The 21,038-nt window shown below is 39.4% G+C and overlaps 1 protein-coding gene across 1 annotated transcript in view; it reads right to left on the bottom strand.

The window, feature by feature from the left end:
* Positions 1-21,038, bottom strand: part of ARHGEF10 (Rho guanine nucleotide exchange factor (GEF) 10) — a gene marked incomplete at its 3' end in the record, with an annotated part of 65,747 nt that overhangs the window by 19,023 nt on the left and 25,686 nt on the right. The window contains exons 8-17 of the mRNA XM_010189473.1: positions 20,734-20,850; positions 19,415-19,529; positions 17,475-17,587; positions 15,342-15,419; positions 14,936-15,115; positions 13,546-13,662; positions 11,450-11,542; positions 10,926-11,096; positions 9,864-10,009; positions 6,166-6,341 (exon numbers count right to left, since the gene is read on the bottom strand). Coding sequence (XP_010187775.1) covers positions 6,166-6,341; positions 9,864-10,009; positions 10,926-11,096; positions 11,450-11,542; positions 13,546-13,662; positions 14,936-15,115; positions 15,342-15,419; positions 17,475-17,587; positions 19,415-19,529; positions 20,734-20,850 — 1,306 coding nt within the window. The remainder of the gene's footprint in view (positions 1-6,165; positions 6,342-9,863; positions 10,010-10,925; positions 11,097-11,449; positions 11,543-13,545; positions 13,663-14,935; positions 15,116-15,341; positions 15,420-17,474; positions 17,588-19,414; positions 19,530-20,733; positions 20,851-21,038) is intronic.

Here is a 21,038-nt window from a genome sequence, read left to right as displayed (position 1 = left end):
GCTACCAACTCCTGCTGACAGAAGCAGCTGTGGTCTGCCAGAGAGAAGAAAGGAATCAAAAGCAGTCAGGAACAGGAGGAAAAAACACCAGAGCCCCAATACGCTGACAAACACGGACCCCACAGCATCACACTATCCAGGACAACACTCAGGTGTCTTCCTGGACTACGTACTGATCGCAGGTACAGATCAGAGGCAAAGCAAAGAGAAGAATCTCATCCTAAGTGGGTGAGACAAACATGTAGCACCTAATTTATTCTACACCTAATCCACCAGCTAGAAACATATATCCGCTTAACAAGTGAACTATTTAATGTCACTCGGTTTGTTCAGCTGAACAGGCTATTTGGAGTTAGAATTATTTAAAATCTCTGTTTTTTTGTTTGCACATATCTAAGATAGTTTACATTTATGAACTTATTAAATCTCCTTTAGTGTACAGTACTATTTTCAATAGTTTTAAAGTAAGATTTACATTATTACATAAATAATATCTCGATACATATTTCACAGTTATTAAAGTTAGTTCACCTAGTAATCCATGGCACATAATTATTTTTAAAACCGTATCACAAACACTAGAGCTGATACGACCTTTTTAAGTTTAGCCTTGCTTACTCCAGACATTGTATTACAATTGCCCAGCCTTAAAGTGATAAAGGTGACTTTTTTTTTTTCCTTCCCAAATTCTGTATTTCTCTTTAGACAAACCAGCAAGAAACCCAGCTTTAATAGCAGTGCCTATCACAGCAGCACTATTTCTGGTTTTGAGAAGAGCTGTCCTTCCACTGAGCAAGACGTTGACAAAAACACAAGTATGCACTGTAGCCCATCCACCATCCCTACCCGTTTCCCTGGAAACACTCAAGAGACCTACACGAAGTGACTGCATCAAGCAAAAGGAAACTCAGAAGAGAAGAATCATGCCTGCACTTCAGCGTCATGTCACTACCACTTGTGACAATAAGCAAAAATCTCTGATCAAAACCACAGACAAGTGGAAATGGATCTCAAATGTATCCCTGGAAACCTGACCAGGAAATGAGAGAAGCCGTGGTTTAGCAGGGCTGAGGTTTGATCTCAGTTGAGCTGTAAACTTGTTAAATCAAAAATAATATTAAAACGCAGCCATAGACATAAACGTGCTCAATTGTTTTTTCATTTTACTGTTATCTCCTATGCTCATCACTGCATGATACATAGTACAGATGGGTCTTGCTTATTTTCTCTTCCAGCCTTTAGCCATATGGCTCAAATTAAACAGTTCTTCGCTTAAGAAATAGCCTTTGCTGTGTATGGCTCCTAATCAACATGATCAGCAGCAGAACACTGCTGACAAGCACTGGTTTTCCCCCCAGAAATGGCAGGATGCTTAGCCCTCTCCCTTTGCTTCTACAGAGTCTCTATAGTCAGGTCTTAAATAAAAACACTGTGAAAAACTTCTACAGCTCAACCCTTTTCATTCTTGGGAACCAGAGAACAGACAACTAAGGGTGGTCGCTGTCCCACCAAACAGGCACTCATCTCAGCACGGAAACCACATTTCATGAGCCATCAGCATTTTGGGGGAAGTGCTGCAAACTCAATTACACGTGCCAAGGATCTAAGAATATGAAAGTCTGACTGGTGTGTTTGACTTTTGATCCTGTTCTCCTCTAAGGCGCAGTGAAAGGCATGTATTTTCAGTGACTCTGTGTAAAGATGGCTGATTTGCAAGTAAAGGTCAACTTCTGATTCTTCTAAAGGGGAACATAATACATTTTGATGAGAAGTTATAAATTTGCCTTTGACCATTCTTTTTAAATTTTTTGGAAAGACAGAGGTGTATTCATTGCTACTTCACCCATCCTCTTTTTTTTTTTAATCAGAAGAGTACAGGTACCTTTTAACTTTCTTGACACCCTCCTTCCATAAATTCAATTCAGCTTCTTATCCTTTTTGACTGAATGAACATAATTCACTAGGATATAGCTATGCAGTAAACTTTCTCAACAGCTAATGAGAAAATAAAATTCTCTAATAAACCAAAAACCAAGGAAATACCCAGCAGATAAATCCCTTCAACTACTAAGGGTTATTCAGTATGAAGCAGCATATAATAGCAAAAAAGATAACATCAGAACACATGCGTTAATTGCTTTAGATGTCATAAGCATCTAAAATAACAAAGAAAGACAGAAAATTCACAAAGAAAATGTCAGCAATAACCTAGAACTTGAATAGTCACCAATTACTCTTTCAATTCTTCCATGAGATAACATGATTATCAAAGATACCAATTTACCTGTGGCACACCTAAGTGATCTTTGAGCTTTTCAACCATTTATAACCAGGGTCACCCCCATATTACATTACACTTTTGCCGAGTTCTTTTTGGGTCTTGAATCACAGTTCTTGCTTCTTCCACTTAGCACAGCAGTTTTCATATGTCCCCATAAAAACAAGTCAAATGCTCCCATAATCACCTAAAACATGCTTCAAATACCTCTTACTGAATTCCATTACACAACACAATTCTTCCAGCACAAGGAAATCAAAACCAAGAGTATACAACTTTCTGTTCATGCCAAAAATATTCCTCTTTTCCTGTATTAATTCAACTTTTCAGTACTATGAATGAGTCTGCGCTTCTGCACATGGACCAGCTGGGCAGAAGAGGACAGCAACAGCCTACCAGAAACAGTATGTGGACTTACTAGGGAAGAACTTTATATTGCATCTTTCTGGAAGTGGTTCTACAGAAGAACATGAACACATCTTAATGCCCTCTTGGCCTCACTGAATTAAGATAAATACTTGCACAGGAACTGTCCAGTTGGGATGCCAGAGACTCATACTCACAGACTTTCAAGCAAGACGAACTCCAGTACATGCAACAGGACTTTGCCTGATTTGCTCAGACAAATGCAACCCAATAAAGACGCTATGGTTTTCTTAAGACTGAGAATGGGAAATGTTTTCTGCTTTAAATACCACTAAAGGAAGCAAACACAAGTTACAATTTCACTCCATTAGGAAATAACACTAAAACCATACAAGTAAAGGGCTCTGCCAAAGAGCTGAGACTTCAGTCCTTCTCCTTGTTCATAACCAAAAGAACTCATAGTCTACCTTTGGTGCTAGGGGAGAACAACAGGATTAAAGCAAAAGGCACATCAAGGACAGGTGCTGTGTAGTAGAACACACACTAGGAAAAATTTCCCGCTTTCCCCTCTACACCCTCAGGCCATGCAGTTTCTCCTGTCAAAAGACACAGGGCTTAAAAAAGACATGAACAATCCCAAAAAGTGTTCCCTAGAATTCAGAGACAAAAGACTTGTACCAAAGCAGACCTGGATAGAAAACTGCAAATTAATGATTTTGCCAAGTGATAACCAAGTACACACAGCCCTTGCTTTCTACCTTTGTACAGTACTAAAGCATGCCTTTGATTTATAAGTACTCATAAAACCTTTCAGCAGTTGCATATTACAGCCTGTACGAGATGAATTTAAATTCCTCTATTAATTTCTCTGTAGCACCCAAAGTAAAGTTTGCATCTTTAAACTCTACTATCCTTTCTTGCAGTTTCATAGAAAGCTGAAAGCACCAATTGCATTTAGCCTGTAATAAATAGTGAGATATGCCTATGACAGCTGACTCCTCATAAAAAGGAATTTGGTGTATAAAAAAGTGTCATGAAAAGCAAAATGTAACTAATAACCGGTAATCCTCACAAGGACACAACCAGAATCCATCAAGAATCCTTGCTAATCAGAGCAGTAATGTAAGAGTATCAACCTTACAGGGGTCAAGTACTTAACCTGGTGTGCTGCAGAGACAAACCAACTTTCCTCAGTCCTCGAGAAACAGAAGAGGTGATCCCCTCCTACTACTTAATGCTTTTACACAGAATCATCATTATTTTGTTTCAGCGAACTGGAAATGAGAGCTGAAAATAAGGTCTGAGGCATATATCCACATCATAGAAGCAGAATTTTGCCTGCAGCATCCCAAATTGTTCTAGATCATTAGATGTTATTAAAACCATATACTATGAGGCCACTGGGATTTCACCACAGCAGTTCCTTGGTACACTTTGAAAACAGAGGGGAACATAACATAAACTTTATGACAACTGCAAAGTCATGCAGTTTCAGGCAGAGAATGACTATATTTCACTCACAGTGCTTTGTAATTTGTGGTAAACACCCAACAGTCTCACCAATGATGTGATACTACCATGATACAGACTGTGTCATCATCAACTATAAAACGCAGCACCTTGGTGGCTGCAAATTAACAGGCAACAGTGAACCATTACAGAAAGTCTTACCAGTCCTACAAAGGCCGTACTGGCTGAGATTCTGTAATCTTTAGCAGCCAAGAAGACTGAACTAAGTGGGCAGCTCTACAGAATAACACAATTATGTGTGTATTCAAACTTGTCTATAGAGGCCAATTCAGACAAGCCTGTATCCAGAGCAACAGTTTGTGCACACACCACAGTACTGCAAACAGCAAGGCTACACTCTTCCTATTTCATGACTGATTATATTCTATTTTGTTGGATCATTTGGCAGAAATGTTTGATTAAAGCTGAGAGTTTTATTCATTTGTATAACCAATGTAATTCACATTCTTTTTAATTGTTACATTTGATCCATTTTATTAGGAGAAGACTGAATACAATGATCAGAGCTCACCAACAGAACAATTATTTCAGCTCATCTTTTAGGTACTGACTACCATCTAACCTGAAGATTGAGACTACAAATTATGTACAAAGTAATTTCATTTTTTGTGATATTGTCACCAAACGTCATGAAACTGAGAAACCTCAAAGCCAAAAGGTTCAAGTAGGTTCTACATCACTGTGATGGTTTTCCTTTCTCCCCTCATGCTCCACTTCCATGTGAACTTGCTGACTGGCAAGGATTTGGTCAAATCCTCTGTGAAGCTGATGCACAGGTGCAGGAGGAATATTCAACAAGCTGTTCCTCCCACATTCACCTACGAGAAGGACTCCGTTACATACACTCCTCTCACAGTCATGCATACAGCAGCTGGTAAGTTATAATCTCATTGCCTAAATAGCCCATTAATGCTTAAGAGGAGTTACAAGAATGAGTCATCTTTGAAATTGAGACATAAGTACCTATAAACATTTTCTGTGGCTATTTACAAAGAGAGAAGCAAGAAGACCTGACAATAACCATCTAAGAGAATATAGGGGGTATCAAATGCTGCAGCTGCACCTCAGACTGTTCTGAAGTATAACATTCATGTCTCCTTACAGCAAAACTGGGGGAAAATTCATGAGGCCAAGGGTGGCAATTTTAAATAAATGTAGTGTGAAATAATGCCCAGAGCTAGCACTGAAACCCATGTGCATTATAGTCCATTAACAGGGATCACAATCTCGATATATTAAATGCACTTCAAAATACAGTATTTAGGCAAAACACAGGTTATAAAAAAACCTCATTATATATGAAAGGCTAGCTACCAAGTCAAGTCTTGAAATTCATGCATCTCTTGAGGGTAGTTGGCAGGCCTGTAGGAGGGATTAATGAGTGCAGAAAGAACTTGCAAACTTCAAAGCTTGAGGCTGTTTTTAGAGAACGGCTAGGAGGAAATCACCTACTGGCATATTGTTTCAAAAACTTGAATTAAAATTAAAATGGAAGGTTTTTCCTGAAGCACTTGTTATTATGTTTGAAGGGTGGGATACTATGACCTTGAGAGAAGTAGCCGCTACCCTGCAGTAACCACTTATGCCTAGGCTCTTACTCCACAGCAACGGGGTTGCTCTCATTTTAATTGAGGGACACTTCCTTGCTTTAACTATGGGGTAAAGAACATATACATGACCAGTTACCATGGGACAGCTGTCAGACACCACCAAAATCAGCTTGTTGCATGCTACACACATTCATGCTTTAAAACTCTTTATGCATTCATGCACAAAACTTAAGTGGGACAAACACACGTAATTCATGTTGCAAGGCAGGAGACTGGCTAGCACTACACAGATTCCCAGTTTCCAAAGGAATAGGTTATATTACTGTTCAGGTTACAGAAGTCTTCATGCACAAAATGCTCTCAGTTTTCAGAAGACCATTGAAATTCAAACAAGGATTTAAACAAGAAAGTCTGTAAAAGTCCATAACTCCTGTCACTTACTTGGCTTAGAATTAATGACGACATTTTCAGCAGAGTGTTGGGGTGGAAACCTGCAGTTGTCTCCTTGGCCCTCACTGCTGCCGTACTCTATGACTTCCACTTGTCCCAGCGGTACGCTCCACTTCAATAAATACCTCTGGCCTGTTGTCACATTGCCACTGCTTTCGTAGGAAGAGCTGGAAGATGCACAAATTATTGCTGTGACAAGCACTATGTTACATGGCATCCCGCTTATTATTTTAGCTTCTAAAATCTGCTGCTTATGAATCTGAGTACAATACACAACTTTAAACTAGTACATGCATCAGGCTGACTTTCATGACTGATCTTTTCTGAGTGTGCAAAGAGCAGCTATGCAGGTGCAGATAATCTTGTTTACAAACAGCACAGGACTGCCAACAACAGTCCCTACATTTCTATAACAAAACATAAATTACCATCTTTTAAGATCAATGTGCATTTTGACATCCTTATACAAGTGTTTAGGATGATTTTTTTTCCTAATTCTTTTGGATCGTGCTGTCTTTCAGGACAGTACTTGAAAGAGTGCTCAAAAGCAGCAACTGTGACATTTAGGGAAGTATGGATGATGGGGCCTTTGACTGACTACTGGCAGCAGGACAGGCAACATAACCTCTCAAAGGCTGACACGCCAACATTTCTGCTGAGTCCCACAGCCCATGATGTTCTTCACAGCAGACCTTTGTGTCCTGGTTTGAGCAAAATAGAACTAATTTTCTATTTAGTGACTTTGCTTTTCAGCTCAGTCTCTTCTAAGTGGCTGAACTTGCTGAAACTAGCAGCATGTTTTTCCAGTGTGTACTTCTACAAGTGATAATGACAAGGCCACTGTCTCACCATGGGTGCCATAACTGCACCTACAGGGAGGAGCGGACCCAAAACTGACCAACTAGGTATTCCATCCCACATACGTCATACTCAGGATAAAGCTGAGAGACCATGAGGGTCTTGACCCTTCAATCTTGGAGCCCTTCCATCTTGGACCCTTCCTTCCGTCTCGACCCCTTCAATGGCCAAAGTCCAAGCAGAGCCCTGCTAGTTCATCCGTTTCTGATCCTGATTCGTGTGTTCCTGCATCCTGCTCCCACCTCCTGCTGAGTTTAGACTGGGATTTTTCTAGTGCCCTGCTCCGCAGAGCCTCTGGTGATGTATTCATCATTAGAGAAGGGTGAGGGGAGGATTTTATATTAGTTTTGTATATATATATTTGTACATATCTGTATATATTCCATTATTTTCCTACTTACATTATTATCCTGTAGTATTAGTATTATGGTTTTATTAAACCTGTTAGCTTTATTTTCCAAAATAGTCTCTCTCTCTTATTCTCTTTTCTCTTCCCTTCTGGGGACGGGAAAGGAGTTAACAGAGAGCATCTGATCAGGACTTAGTGGCCAGGCCAGCCCAGCCCTAAACCACAACACTTTGCAACTGCTGTGGCTTCCGAGAGCAATCCCACATGAGCTGCTGCTGCTAACCTAAGTGTGTATCACAACAGGCACTTCAGAGGAAAGAGCAAACTGAAGAAGCTCACTCAGAATAGGAATGGCACTAATACTTCTTCTCCTTTGTTTTCTTCATTCTCTTACTCCCATTCAAGTGCATATAACAAATACTTCTTACAAAGGACAAGAGAGATGTTAAAGTGAACAAAACAGGTTTACTTCACAGAAAGCATGACTGAAAAAGAGAAGTTAAATGTTTGGGAGATATTAGCAAAATGTATTTATTGAGAACAGTGCCTAAACACTGACATTCAGCTAGTCAGCTACCTATTCACAACACAATTATACTTTTGTTCCAGTGAGGAAGCAAGTGTGAACTAAAACCACAAGTGCCACAGCTTAAGTAAATATTTATAAACTCTTGTTCTAGTTCAGAAGAAAGAAAACAAGGCTAGGCAGGACACAGCTGTTGAGTCAGTAGGGATAGCATCCACTCCATCCAGCTCCTGCTACTTAAAAGTTAGGTCTCCAGTTCAAGCTGGTCATGTAGACTACATGTGAATAAGGACCTTCTGAGGGTCATGTACTCTGTAGAAATACATCTTTTTCCAGCCATAGAAAACTGGTCTGGAACTAATGGTCCCCTGGCTCCAGTGATATCTTATTGTTTCTGTAAAGACTGGAAAAAGGCCGGTTAAGAAAAGTCAGCTGGTATGTACTGCACAGATACATGTAGGTGTAATTCTGCTGAAGAAGTCCGCAGCTCCAGGGTAAATGTGCAGATGTGCACCTTGAAAACCACTGCTCTGACAGAAGCCTGGCTTAGGTAAGATGCCTAACTTCTGTACAGCTAAAGTGAGCAGAAATAAAGCTCATCCTGCACAAGCTGAACAGGCAAGCGTACATTCTATAGAATATGCTTATTTTGAACAAAAGCTTCTGGACATTCAGATATTCCAAAACCCCATTGTTATATAAATAAGCGGGTTGGAAAGCAAACCTTAACTGCTAGAGAAAACCATAACTGAACTTTTTCATAATTAGTAAATCCCCGCAACACATGTGCATTCAATTACCATCCCAAAGGAGTTTGCTCAGAACCAGTTAATGCCCATGGGAACAACAGTGCTGTGATAACCAGAACTGTTGACTTAATAAGGAACCCAGCATAAGCATGAACTTTTCACACAGGATATGAAAACAGGCTGCACACTGCCACTTCAAGGACAAACACAGAAAATCCAAGACAATGATGTTACAGAAGAAGATAAAATATAAATGGCTAAAAACAATTTTCTTGCAAACACCCATAAGGAAATATCCAGGTGTTACCAAAGAAATGAAGAATTTGTAAAGGAAAAGAATCACAGGATAAAAGACACAAGCTTGTTCATTTTCTGAAGTGCAGTTACATGGTGCTTCTCACTCACCGAGACCCAGCATTCATATGATTACAAAAATACATACTGCATTCATACTTCAGTAATAAACTACAATATCAGCTCATATTATACTCATCTCTTGGGCGATTTTAATAGTCCACATTTAGGCTGTCAGAATGTACCCTCATATAAAGCAGTTAATGATTCAAGCAACACTTGAATGTGAGTGTGACCTTGGCATACACAGAGGTACAGTAACAGGTTATTAAATTACAGCCAACTAAAATACAGAAGACACTATGAAAAAATGCTTTCCTCAAAGCATCTCAGCTTTAATCCTTCAATGTCTGGTCTCAGAGATAAAAGCCCTTCCACAGCTGGAACTTCGTTAGCAAGTTCCAAGTTTTTTCTGTCTATATGCATTAGCTTTGTGTTTTGTGGGGTTTTTCATTTGGGGTTTTTTGGTTTTGCTTTATTGTTCTTTGTTGTGGTTTTTTTTTCAGATTTGCAACTTGTGTCAAGTTACAGATTTGTCTGTGTGAAAGGCTGAATTTAAGGAAGACAAAAAAAAATCTTACCTTGGCATGCCTGCATTCTGCTAAAGATTAATACACAGCAACAACTGGACACTAAAGAGCATTTGTGACTGTAATCTCCAACTGACAATTTTCTTACAAGTTCACCTGAGTTTCCAAATATTAGCAGTCAATTTAGAAGACTGCAAGAAAGCTAGTTATCCATTTATTATGACTACTGCTAGAAATCATTACACATGGTAAAAACAGTATTAAAAAAAATTATTCCAGTTGAAGCTTAGATAAGAATTTTAAAAATATAAATCAAACCTTACCGAATGTTTACTGTAGCACACATCAGCACATCATTTAACATGAAAAGTCGTCGTTCTTTGGTTTTGATAATTTCTCCTTTGTCATTGTAAACGGTCTCAACCATATCATCAGTCCGTATGAGGTATCTGTTTCCACTGCTGAGTAGCTAGATTTTAAAAACAATCAACATTGTTCATTATATATGGTACATCTAACATCTGCTGCAAAAACCAAAAAGAAAATACAATAGGTTATCACTTATCAACCTAGTAAAAGTGTTCACACGTAGATTTCCAAAGTGAATTAAGCCTCTGTACTGATTTGCATTTAATTTAGAGAAACAGTAACTTCTGCTGCCAGCAATGTGGCTTTGCAGGGGTTTTCAGTCTTAATGTGGAATGTAATTGCTCGGAAAGTCTTCCTCACTGGTAAAGGTCCCCTAATGAAAAAAGTCACAGCTTCCAAAATTTCTGTTATTTCCTTCCCTCACTCCTCCTTTCACAGCCCATTTAAGTGCTATGCATGGTTGCAGCCAGCCCAAGGGAGAGGTCAGGGTGGGAGGAGGATGAGCACTCCTGCCTGCTTTGTCCACCTGGGCTCATGGAGCTCCTGAGCAGTGTGGCTGGCTGAGCGCCACAGACTGCCAAGGTGACACGTACAAAGATGTCATTTGCCTTCAAGGCTGAGGATCAGCACTGTGTGCAAGCATGAACTGATTCCTCCCAGGTCAAATACACCTCTGCAGCGGCCAAGAGAACAAAACAGTCTGTCACTCACCCATTTCCTACATACCCACCTCCTTCACCGCCTGTTATTTTTCCAAAACTATTAAGTCTCAAGGCACACAGGGCCCTACATGACTTGGAGTGACTATTCAGGTCTATCTCAGTTTGTTCTCCTGGTGCAGATCATACAAGATTTTACAGTTTATATAGACTAACAAAAGGAAACCTCTACCACCTCTTAAAAAGCACCTTCTGTGTCTTGAATTCCTTTAACCATTTGTAGTGTCTGTTCCAAAGACTGCTCAAGGCCCAGAAACTAATAACTAACTTTTCCATGACACAGTCCTGCTTCCTAACCTTGTTCAGATAACGTTCATTCATTGCTTTTGCTATTTGTTTTATCTCACAGCGCTGATCTGCATCCCTTTTCCTTTCATTTAACTTCTCTGCCAGTGTTTCGAGTTCTGTAAGAGCCATCTGTAGAGGCAACCTGTCGGGATGTCCTCTATTAGTGTTCTTCAACATATCCTGAGGAGAAGTGATAAAAACAAACAAAAAATAATTAAAAATCAGATTTAACTTCAAAGTCCAGTTCAAAAGATTACAGGATGTAATGTTATTGCTACATTCTTTACCCTTGAACTACTACAGAACAAGACCGATGAACACCTAATGAATATTCAGACAGCACATCACTTATTTTCCTGAATACCTTAATAGTCCTTAAAAATGACACTGAATGAGGTCATATACTGCTTATTTACAGGAAGAAAGTACAGCAAATGAACTTGAAAATAAGTGTAAAATAAGCTACCACAGAATCTCACAAGCAAATCACATAAGAACACAACAAGAGCATCCCTTTGGCAAACATTATTTACCTGCAGTAGTAGAATGAACTGTGGAAAGCGCTGGATAGGTTTCATCATTAAACCATAGAGTGTAATTCGATCGGGGCTTGACTCCTGGCACTGCTGCAATGCAAGAAAGCCACACTGTTCACTACCCTTAGCGTATTTCCATCAGTTACGGAATGAAAGGAAAACATTTCCTGAACATTCTTCCATGCCATTTACATAAATTGCAACAGTGGTAAAGATTCCATTTAAAAATATTAATCTTTCAAAAAAATAACTATTAAAATGATGGCATGTCACTGAACTGAAATACAGCTGGGATAAAGCCACACCAGCAATGCAGCACCTACTGCACATTCATGCATTTTACATAACCAGTGTACTGGAACATCTGCTTAACTTCAAGCACAACAGAGGGAATGTACTTGTTCAAGATCTTAAATTTGAAAAATGTAAATGATCTGTTGATTTACAGTCTGTAATTTATTATTGCTGCTCTGTTTCTTGAAACTAAGAGACTATAAATCTGTAGCTGCTCATGTGTTTTTAAGAGGAAATTAAGGAAAACATCATAATCTCAATGCTATGCAAACAAAAAGATATTTTAATTTTCTTTATTAAGAGAAACTAAGGGAAAGAACATTGATTTATGTTTGGAAAGAAAAATATAAGAACCCATTATTTTGGTTATCGCGACTGGCAGATAAAACCAGACATATTTCATTTGCACGTACATAAAAGCCCTGTTTGTATAAGACATTTCAGCATTTGGAAATATTTTAGCCAGAATCACAGCTAATCCAAAACAAGTAGAGGAAATACTCAATATTAAGAACAAAGCAAACCCAAACAGTATTAAACTGGTGTTGTACTTAAATTGCTATTTATGGCTACAACTATCAGCTTCACAACAATTTGTTTCTTTACTTATCTCCACAAACATTTCCCCCCCACCTCAGACAGCAGCAGTGAAGATTCTAGTCTTCGCTGCTGGTGGGCAAACAAAAAAAAAAGAAGGTACAGAAATGCCTTTTGCCCTCAGAGTTCGACTGCGAGTCCCCAGCTCTGAGCAGTACCAGTGCTGGCAATGACAAGCAGCGATGAGAGGTGTAAGTTATGCCTCTATTGGAACAACAGGCTTTTAAGAGCGTGAGAGGTTTGAAGTGACTACATGCTTACTAGAGTTTGATCTTTGCGGTGCTTAAGGCTTCCAGAATATAATCTTCTGTAGTGGCTGCAGCCCAAAAAGTTGTTAGTTATTTTTAAGATCTGAAGACAGATAAGGAGTCAGCCCTCCTGCCACCCTCCTCTAAGCAACCTAACACCTTCATGATTTAGTTTACCTAGGACACCCAGTTTCAGTGTTTGGTGGACCCTTGCAGCAGACCTGACAGGGTGACAGCTCTGAGAGGCACAACTCAATCCAGGACTCTTGGGGAATGGGACAAGCAGAGCTTCCAGGCTCTCAGCAGTGCCTCAGACAGCCTAAAAGCCTTGCAATGGATTTTGTGTACCCTCTGTAAAGTATCACCCCTAGGGATTCGCCACATTTCTACTGCGTGTACCAGGCTCTCAATGCACGTCATCAGAAGCACTATATTCATCAAGTTAGTGTGCATTCTGTATAAAAATCTTCCATTTCAACCTCGAATTGGAAACATGATTTTCAAAACACTAGGAAGTTGTTTTGGAGTGGAAATGTAGTTAAACCACTCTGAACAATGCAATAAAGAAGTCAGAAGTAAAATAAATCTCAAATAAGAAAAGCCCTTAGATGTGAACTGTTATTTGAAGCTCACCTTCTATGAAGGAATCCCAATGTTTGCCAAGTACAGTCACACAAACACCAATAAACTAATCTGAACAACAGCAAAACCACTCTGCACTTCAAAATACAGCCTAGATCTACCATAATGTGATTATTCTGAAACTACAGTAGTGGAGGCAAATTCTCTGGGGATTTTTTGTGCCAAACCCATAAAACATAAAACCAAAGTCCTTAAAACAGTCACACAATATAGAGTATCAGCAGACAAATTTCCTCCTATCTTAATTTATAATAATTTATACTGTCTTATTTGTATCATATGCCCAGCCATTTTAAGATTGAATGAACTCACCTTTAAGAAGTCTAAAAAGGCAGGTTTGGTGGCACAAATTTTCTTGAGAATCCCTACTGCTGTACTGAAGTTGTTTACATATTCGCTGTATGCATCCAATACCATAGATTTAGAAAACTGAAAACATAAAAGGGTAAACCTTAACTATAAATACAAAAGATTCCCGAAAACATAACTGTCTAAATCTCTGACCGTTAAGGATTTGCCTTGCTCAGAGCTAAAGGCTTTGCTTAGTCTAGTGCTGCATCTACAGAAATAACCTTTCTGTACAAGACAGGTTGGAAGCCTAAAGATGTAACAGCTCTTAATTAAAAAAATGTAAATTTATAGAAACAGCTTCATCTTGGCTACAACACTATGGCAGAGCCTGGGGACTATATGCAATCAAAGGGCATGCACTGAAATTCAAAGCAGCTGCTGGGATCCCCCCGATCATCTCATTGCTGCCTATCTTCCAGATTTGGTGAACCAGCAAAGTCCCAGTGCCTTCATGCCCCATCTTCAGCTGGTAAGGGTTTACCAGGAAAGTGGTCAGATTATATAGCCTGCAAACAGCCATGTGAAGGGTAACATCACTGCCTACTGCCTCCTTAGTAATTTTATCTCCCTCTACTGCAGAGCTGGTCTCATTAATGCTACCCAACTTGCTTCAGTCAAAACAAGACTTTAAACAGAAAATCTGTAGTAAACACTTCTTTTTGACTGAAACAGGGTCAAAGCACTTGGACGTGCAGGTCTCGGCTCTCTTACAGCAGGCATGAAAATGTGGTCATTTCCAGCAGCTGGCCAGCAACAAAACAAAGTACTCAAATCAGTAAATAGGCAGCCTTTTCTGTCCACACACTCATGGTGGGGACAACATATTTCTATCAAGCAAGGCCACGTCTTCTCTAACTTAAAGCAATAGCTAGTTGAATCCTTTACTGGATGGGCTTCCATTAACGATGAGACAGTGTGTTACAAATACTCTTTACCTGTGCCCAAGGTTCAGTCCAAATCCAGGAATTCAGGGCACCAAATACTGTTTTTTCTACTCCCAACATACTACATATGACTACCTACTTTTTAAGAGATGCTGAGCCTCAGTCTCAACTTAATTTTGGTGGCTTTGTGACTCTCTGCCTCCTCAGAAAAAGAAACTGTTTACTTAAGTGTCTGAAAGTGCGATGAAAGCCTGAAAACTTTGCCCACAACCCTTTCACATCTGCCAACCAAGCTGAACACGTGTTGGTGTCAGTTTCCTTACCAGGATGGTACATACATACCCTGGCAGTTGCCACAAGGCATTGGAGAATATGGAAATAAATAGTCAAGATAGACAGAGAGACAGAGAGATGGAATAACAAGGCTAAAATAAAACCAGATTATCTGTTCAGATGCATTTGCTTACTGAAGCAACAAAGACATCACCAATCATTTCAACAGAGTCCCACTCAGATACACGACTCGCCAGCGCAATTTGAAACATTGAATGGCACTGAAGAATTTCCTTAATTCGATAGAAGACCATTTTGAGTTTTCTTTCACTCAATAATTTTGGTTCCATATCTGAAAGGGGCTTCTCATATTGCTGTAGGGGGAAAAAAGCACCATAAATAGATGTAAACAAACAAACAAAAATCAGTCTTGTACAAGCAGAATAAAACAACTTATGTAACAGTATCCACACACAAAATATCTAAACATTTGGCATGAAGCATCTGTAGCAAAAACTGTGTGAGTTATACTACAGTTTCTTTAATGATTTGACTATTTTTCAAGTTTCCAAATTACAAAATTAAAGGATATTAAGGTACCTCCAGGATTCTTTTGAGAGCATCCACATAATTCTTCTCACTGTCAACTACAGAGCCCAAAATATACCTTCTCACAACCTGTTAAGAAACAAAGTTTTGCCTGAAGCTCTAATCAGGTAACACGTTCATCATGGTTGGGAATATTGATGATAAAATTCTCATATTAATAAAACACAAGAAACACAAAGCAATTTCAATACTGGAAGTGCAATAAAGTAATACTGTACTTTTCACAAGTAACTACATTTCCTATTACTCTAAAATTAATTCTTTAAAGACCACAACAGTTATTGTATCCATATCTATTTTATTTGCTGACTGTTGCAATTACAACCTTTACTTTTGAAAATTGTCTTTTAATTTTAAATGTATAAATTTTGGCATAATACAAATATGAACAACTTGCTATTAAGAATTCAGGTCCCAGTATAAAAACAAAGCAAAAGCTGTCTCGACTGCAGGACTGCTATTTAAACAGGCATCAGGTTTTAAACATAAGCTGCCGTGCCACCTGCTGTTTAAAGCAAGCACAGCCATAAAGTCAGCTCACCCATAGCAGAGCAGCAGGGGTTGGAAGGGGCTTGTGACCTCCACCCTCTCCAGCAGGGAGGCGTAGGGATGCTCGGCACCCTGCCCGCCCCTGGCCTGTGCCCTGGCACAGGGTTCCTCCGTCCCAGAGCCAGGGCTTCTGGTGGCCTCTGCTGAGCTACTGAAGCTCTTCTGTCAACCTCAGCCCAAAGCCACGCTGACCAGCAGCACCACCCTCCCACACACAGCCTGCTGCATTTTTAGTGTCCTTTGTCACTAGAGCCCTGCTCCATCAAGCAGCAGACCCATATTTTTCTTAGCCCTTCTTTTGCTGTTAAACACGTTAGAAAAATAAACCTCACCAAGCAAACAAAAAAGCTTATACCACTTTCCTCAAATGTGCATTAATTTGTTTTTTACGCTCAATTTCTGAAGGTACTGACCAACTCATGACTTGACACCACAAGAAGCTAAAAACTCTCACATAGTTATTTCCTGTCATAACAATACAGTAACATGAACCTACAGGATTTAATTTCAGCCAAAATTTCTAACCGATGCTGATTTCAGTGTTTTTACAAGTGGTATCCACAGTGACTACAGAGTTTGAGGTGGAGAACAAAAATGAGCAAAACATGATAAAGAGCAAAATACGCTCTTCTGTAGGCTTGACTTTATTTGGAACAAGTTGGGTTTTTTTTTTACTCAGGAGAAAGCTTAAGATTCAGAGGGCATACAGGATATTCTCTACATTTAAAATAGAAATCCTGGAGCACCTAAAGCAATGTCTTCCAACTCAATAAAAATGTTTACAGTCTTTTCTTTTTCACTCAAAACTATCACATTTGGGTTAAGTCTACAGGTAGTGAAATAATACAACTATTATAGATAATTTATAATGTCAAAGAGCATTTTGCATCTCTGGCTGAATTCAAGATTGATGCAACTATATGCACATATACCAATTTTCAAAAAGCTACTTATACACAAAATGACAGAATGGTAGAGGTTGGAAGGGACCTCTGAAGATCATCTAGTCCAATCCCCCTGCCAGAGCAGGATCACCTAGACTATGTCACACAGGAACACGTCCAGGCAGGTTTTGAATGTCTCCAGTGAAGGAGACTCCACAACCTCTCTGGGCAGCCTGTTCCAGTGCTCTGTCACCTCACAGTAAATAAGGTTTTCCTTATGTTTGAGTTGAACCTCCTATGCTCCAGTTTGTGACCATTGCCCCTCGTCCTGCTGCTGGGCACAACTGAGAAAAGTCTGGTCCCATTCTCCTGACACCCACCCATTAGATATTTATAAGCATTAATGAGATCCCCCCTCAGTCACCTCTTCTCCAGACTAAATAGACCCAGCTCTCTTGGCCTTTCCTCACATGGGAGATGCTCCAGTCACCTCATCATTTTAGCAGATCTACGCCGGACTCTTTCCAGTAGTTCCTTGTCCTTCTTCAACTGAGGTGTTCTGAATTTGATGTCCACTTAATTTATGTTAAACGTCAAATAAGCGTGAAGAGCAAGGCACCTGGAAGCCACTGATGTGGCGCAGAAGGGGAGGAAAACAAGGCAGAAAACTGTATTTCCAAAAGCTTACTACCTGTTGCTGTGATAATCCTTCAGGCATAGGAGTCATAATTGCTTCTGTATGCATACAGTCGACATCGATAAACAAATTTATCTCTTCTTCTTCCAGACATGATGATCTATGGTCTACAAATAATTGAATAAACAAAATGTCAACATTTACAACATATAGATTGAAAGAAGGAAAAAAAAAAAAGAGCAAAAATCCTATCATCCAAACACAGTAATCACACAGTGGTCTTATTTCACTTACAGAAGTGCTGTGAATTTTGTTTGATATCACCTGTGAAATCACATAAATACCATCACTGATAGGTGTTCTAGTACAGAACATCTTTCAAATTATCCCAAAAATTAAAATTCACATAGTAGGAGACAGTCTATGCCTATTTTGCTTGACCCTCTGCTCCCTCTTTGCAGCAAGCAGAACGGTTGTCCAGAAAGCAGGACATGACAACTAGGATTAAAGTACTGCGGCTCCAAATCTAGCAGTTTTTAAATAAGTTACCTTTGGGAAGAAATTAAACACACCCATAATATGATCCAGACTAAAAAATTCCGTGTGTCCTTCCATAACTGAACAAAAATAAGTAGCCAAATGTACCAAAATGTTGTCTGTCAGCAGAAATGAGTAAGGGGTTCTGCACTGCACAACCAAAATGCAGTGACAGGTGGCAGTATGCAGCCAGCGAAACGAGCAGACAGGAGCAAAGGAGAGATAAAGAAAGATGAGTATGAGAAACCGTGTCTTAGAACAAAAAGGGAAGGGAAGTAGATCTCTTGGCTGGGAGGAATTAATGGGTTTATTCGACAAATCTGTCACCAGCTCCCTGCCGATCTGGCAAGTGGCTAAGGGATTCAACTGTCCACAGATATCCTGTGCCTGCTACCTAATCTCTAGATATGTCAGGAGGAATGCCAGGTGCACTCTGAGGCAGAACATTTTCTCCTGTGCAACAGCAAGAAGTTGAGGACACATTTTTGATCACTCAATTTTGTGCAAGTAACTTTCTATTTTCTGTCTGTGAATCAGGTAAGTTTAGAAGAAGTTAGAGGCCATGACAAGGTTGTAAGATGTGTCCTTACAGATCAGATGCAGCTTTATGTTAGCTCACATACTAAAAATCTGTTGTTCCAGTCTTGTGGTTTTAGCTTTCTAAAATTGTAGTTTTATAAGCTATGAAGTTACAGCCATTCAATTACTTGGGCACAAACTTGAGTAGAAAGACACACTACCTCTCAAGACTTATTCTGAAGAAGTAAGTTTGTATTCAGTTACTACCACCTGCCTCTTGCAAAAATTAACTGTGGACTGCTGCTGCTGAGGCTCGTGACAGAGGGCTGACGTTTGTTCTTTATTACAGAAAGAAAACAAATACTTTTAGCTTTTTTATTTTAGATCACCTTCTGTTTTCCCAGTCCAAACTCAGCTTTCACCAAAAATCACCAAATGGTGACAAAGCAGAACAGTCTCTTCCCCTACTTCCACTTATAAGCATGGAAAGCATTTGCTATTCCTCAACCATGACAAACTTTTTAAATAGCCAACCATCACTCCACTGAAAACTGTACTGCAACAGCAGACCTTCTTCCTGATATTCCGGAGTTACTCAATGGAGGGAACTGGACAGACTTAGTACACGAACAAAATTTTCATGCTCCTATATATCAATACCTAGATAGCATCTATGACACTAGTGGGATTTTTTTGTTGTTGTTTTCAAGTGGACCCTTTCCTCTGGTCCTCAGGTTTCTCACCCCAAACCTAAAACTACTCAAGATGCATTGACCATACTGTCATATGAACGGAGTATTATACCATACTTTATCGACATAAAGTTGATTTCATGCATCCAGTACTCAGCTCCCAGGTACAAAAACCTTCTAGGCTATTCACTTCCTTTCTCAGAAATTACTAAAGATAGTTACACACACAGTATAATTGACACATACCTTGAGAAATAAAAGATTTTGTTCTAATGAAACAACGACCTTTTTTCACGGCTGCTTTTGTTTTTTCGAGCCCATCTTTGGTACCTTCTCTAGCAGCTCTCATAAGCTTTTGCATCTGTAAGATAAAACATACAGTCTGCATGTTCAGTGAATAATAGCAACACATTTGAACATACCATGCAGAATACTTTTGATCAAAATCTTTCAAAAGAACACTGTCAAGTAGTTTAGGCTACAAATACAGTCCAATGTCAAAGGAATATATAGCAAGTACACAGATCCATCAAAGCTCAGATCTGACCACCTGTACTTTTTCTTAATAAAATCAAACCTGGAGAAGGGGACTTAATTCATGGCAATGTTGTATGAAAGCCTAAAATAGCAGAAGTGCTTAAGAACCCTTCTGCATCCAATATCTGAATGCAAAACAGTCTCAAATGCTCAGCTTTACATTGTATAACAAATACATGCTAGGAACAGCTCTTTAACAGCCAGAGTTCTTGTCCATCTTCCAATGTCCTGTTAACTCTGTTAAAGTCTTTCTGACTCACAGAAAATCCCCTAGAGTCAGTTCTATAATAACGATATTGTTATATAATCACTGTTTTGCAGAAAATGTTACAACTAATAATTTCATTAATTGAAGAAATAAGTTGATTTAATTAAGAATTGCATAATTATACAGTACACTACTACAGCAAAAAGATAATTCATAAAAAAAAAAGTGTTGTTTTGCTAGGAAATGTTTATTAAAAACATTGCTTTATACTTTCACTTTCCCAAAATGCCACCATGGCAAAAAAACCCCACTACTGTCAGGGCTGTGCTGACATTATCAGCGATATCAGAGCACAAAGCTGTCTTGCTGCAGTCAGGCAATTTCTCGGTTTGAGCCGAAGCTTTTAGTAAAAACCCAGCCTTTTCATCCTGGCTCCATTCAGAATGAGGAGCAGTGAGATACAACTCCCGCAACTTGATCCCGCATGGCTGGAGAGCCAGGGTCAGAGCAGCCCTGTGGAGCTCACTCGGGTCTCAAGGCGCCAGGGGCTGTGTGCCTGCCTCACCCTCTGGGGTAAGGGCACCAGTCAGCAGGGACAGACAATGCCCCATCATCTTCTGAAACTGCTACAATTAAAAATCAGCATGAGAAAAGGTCCGTGGCAAAGTACTTTTAAGACAAACTGCATAATAATCCAGCACATTTAGAATTAATTTCATACAAATTATTGTCTGCTTTTTCAAGTTATTATTAAAAGACAACGTTGTGTTGGAAAAGCAATCATTTAAACGTAGCTAGTTACAAAAATCAACTACACTACCTTCAGCTCATGTTTTTGCTTTAGTTGCTGAATCTCTACTGCTCCCACAGTGTTTGCCATCAAATCTTTCATCTTTTTTTCATAATGCTCCTTTAAACGCGTTAGGTCATGAGAAAGCTAGTGTATAAAAAGACATAATCTTTTCAAAAAGCCTGCAGTGCAAACTTCATGCTCAAGTACTCACGTATATCATGCACACTGCCCGCTCTGCCTACTGATACACAGACAACTAAGGGAAAATTATCATTTAGGAAAGCTCCAACCTGACAAATGGACCATCACTCCTGTGTATCGCTGAACTTTCT

The sequence above is a fragment of the Mesitornis unicolor genome, unplaced genomic scaffold, assembly GCF_000695765.1.
Source record: "Mesitornis unicolor isolate BGI_N332 unplaced genomic scaffold, ASM69576v1 scaffold1718, whole genome shotgun sequence".
Classification (NCBI taxonomy): domain Eukaryota; kingdom Metazoa; phylum Chordata; class Aves; order Mesitornithiformes; family Mesitornithidae; genus Mesitornis; species Mesitornis unicolor.
This window is presented reverse-complemented; position numbering and strand designations above follow the sequence as displayed.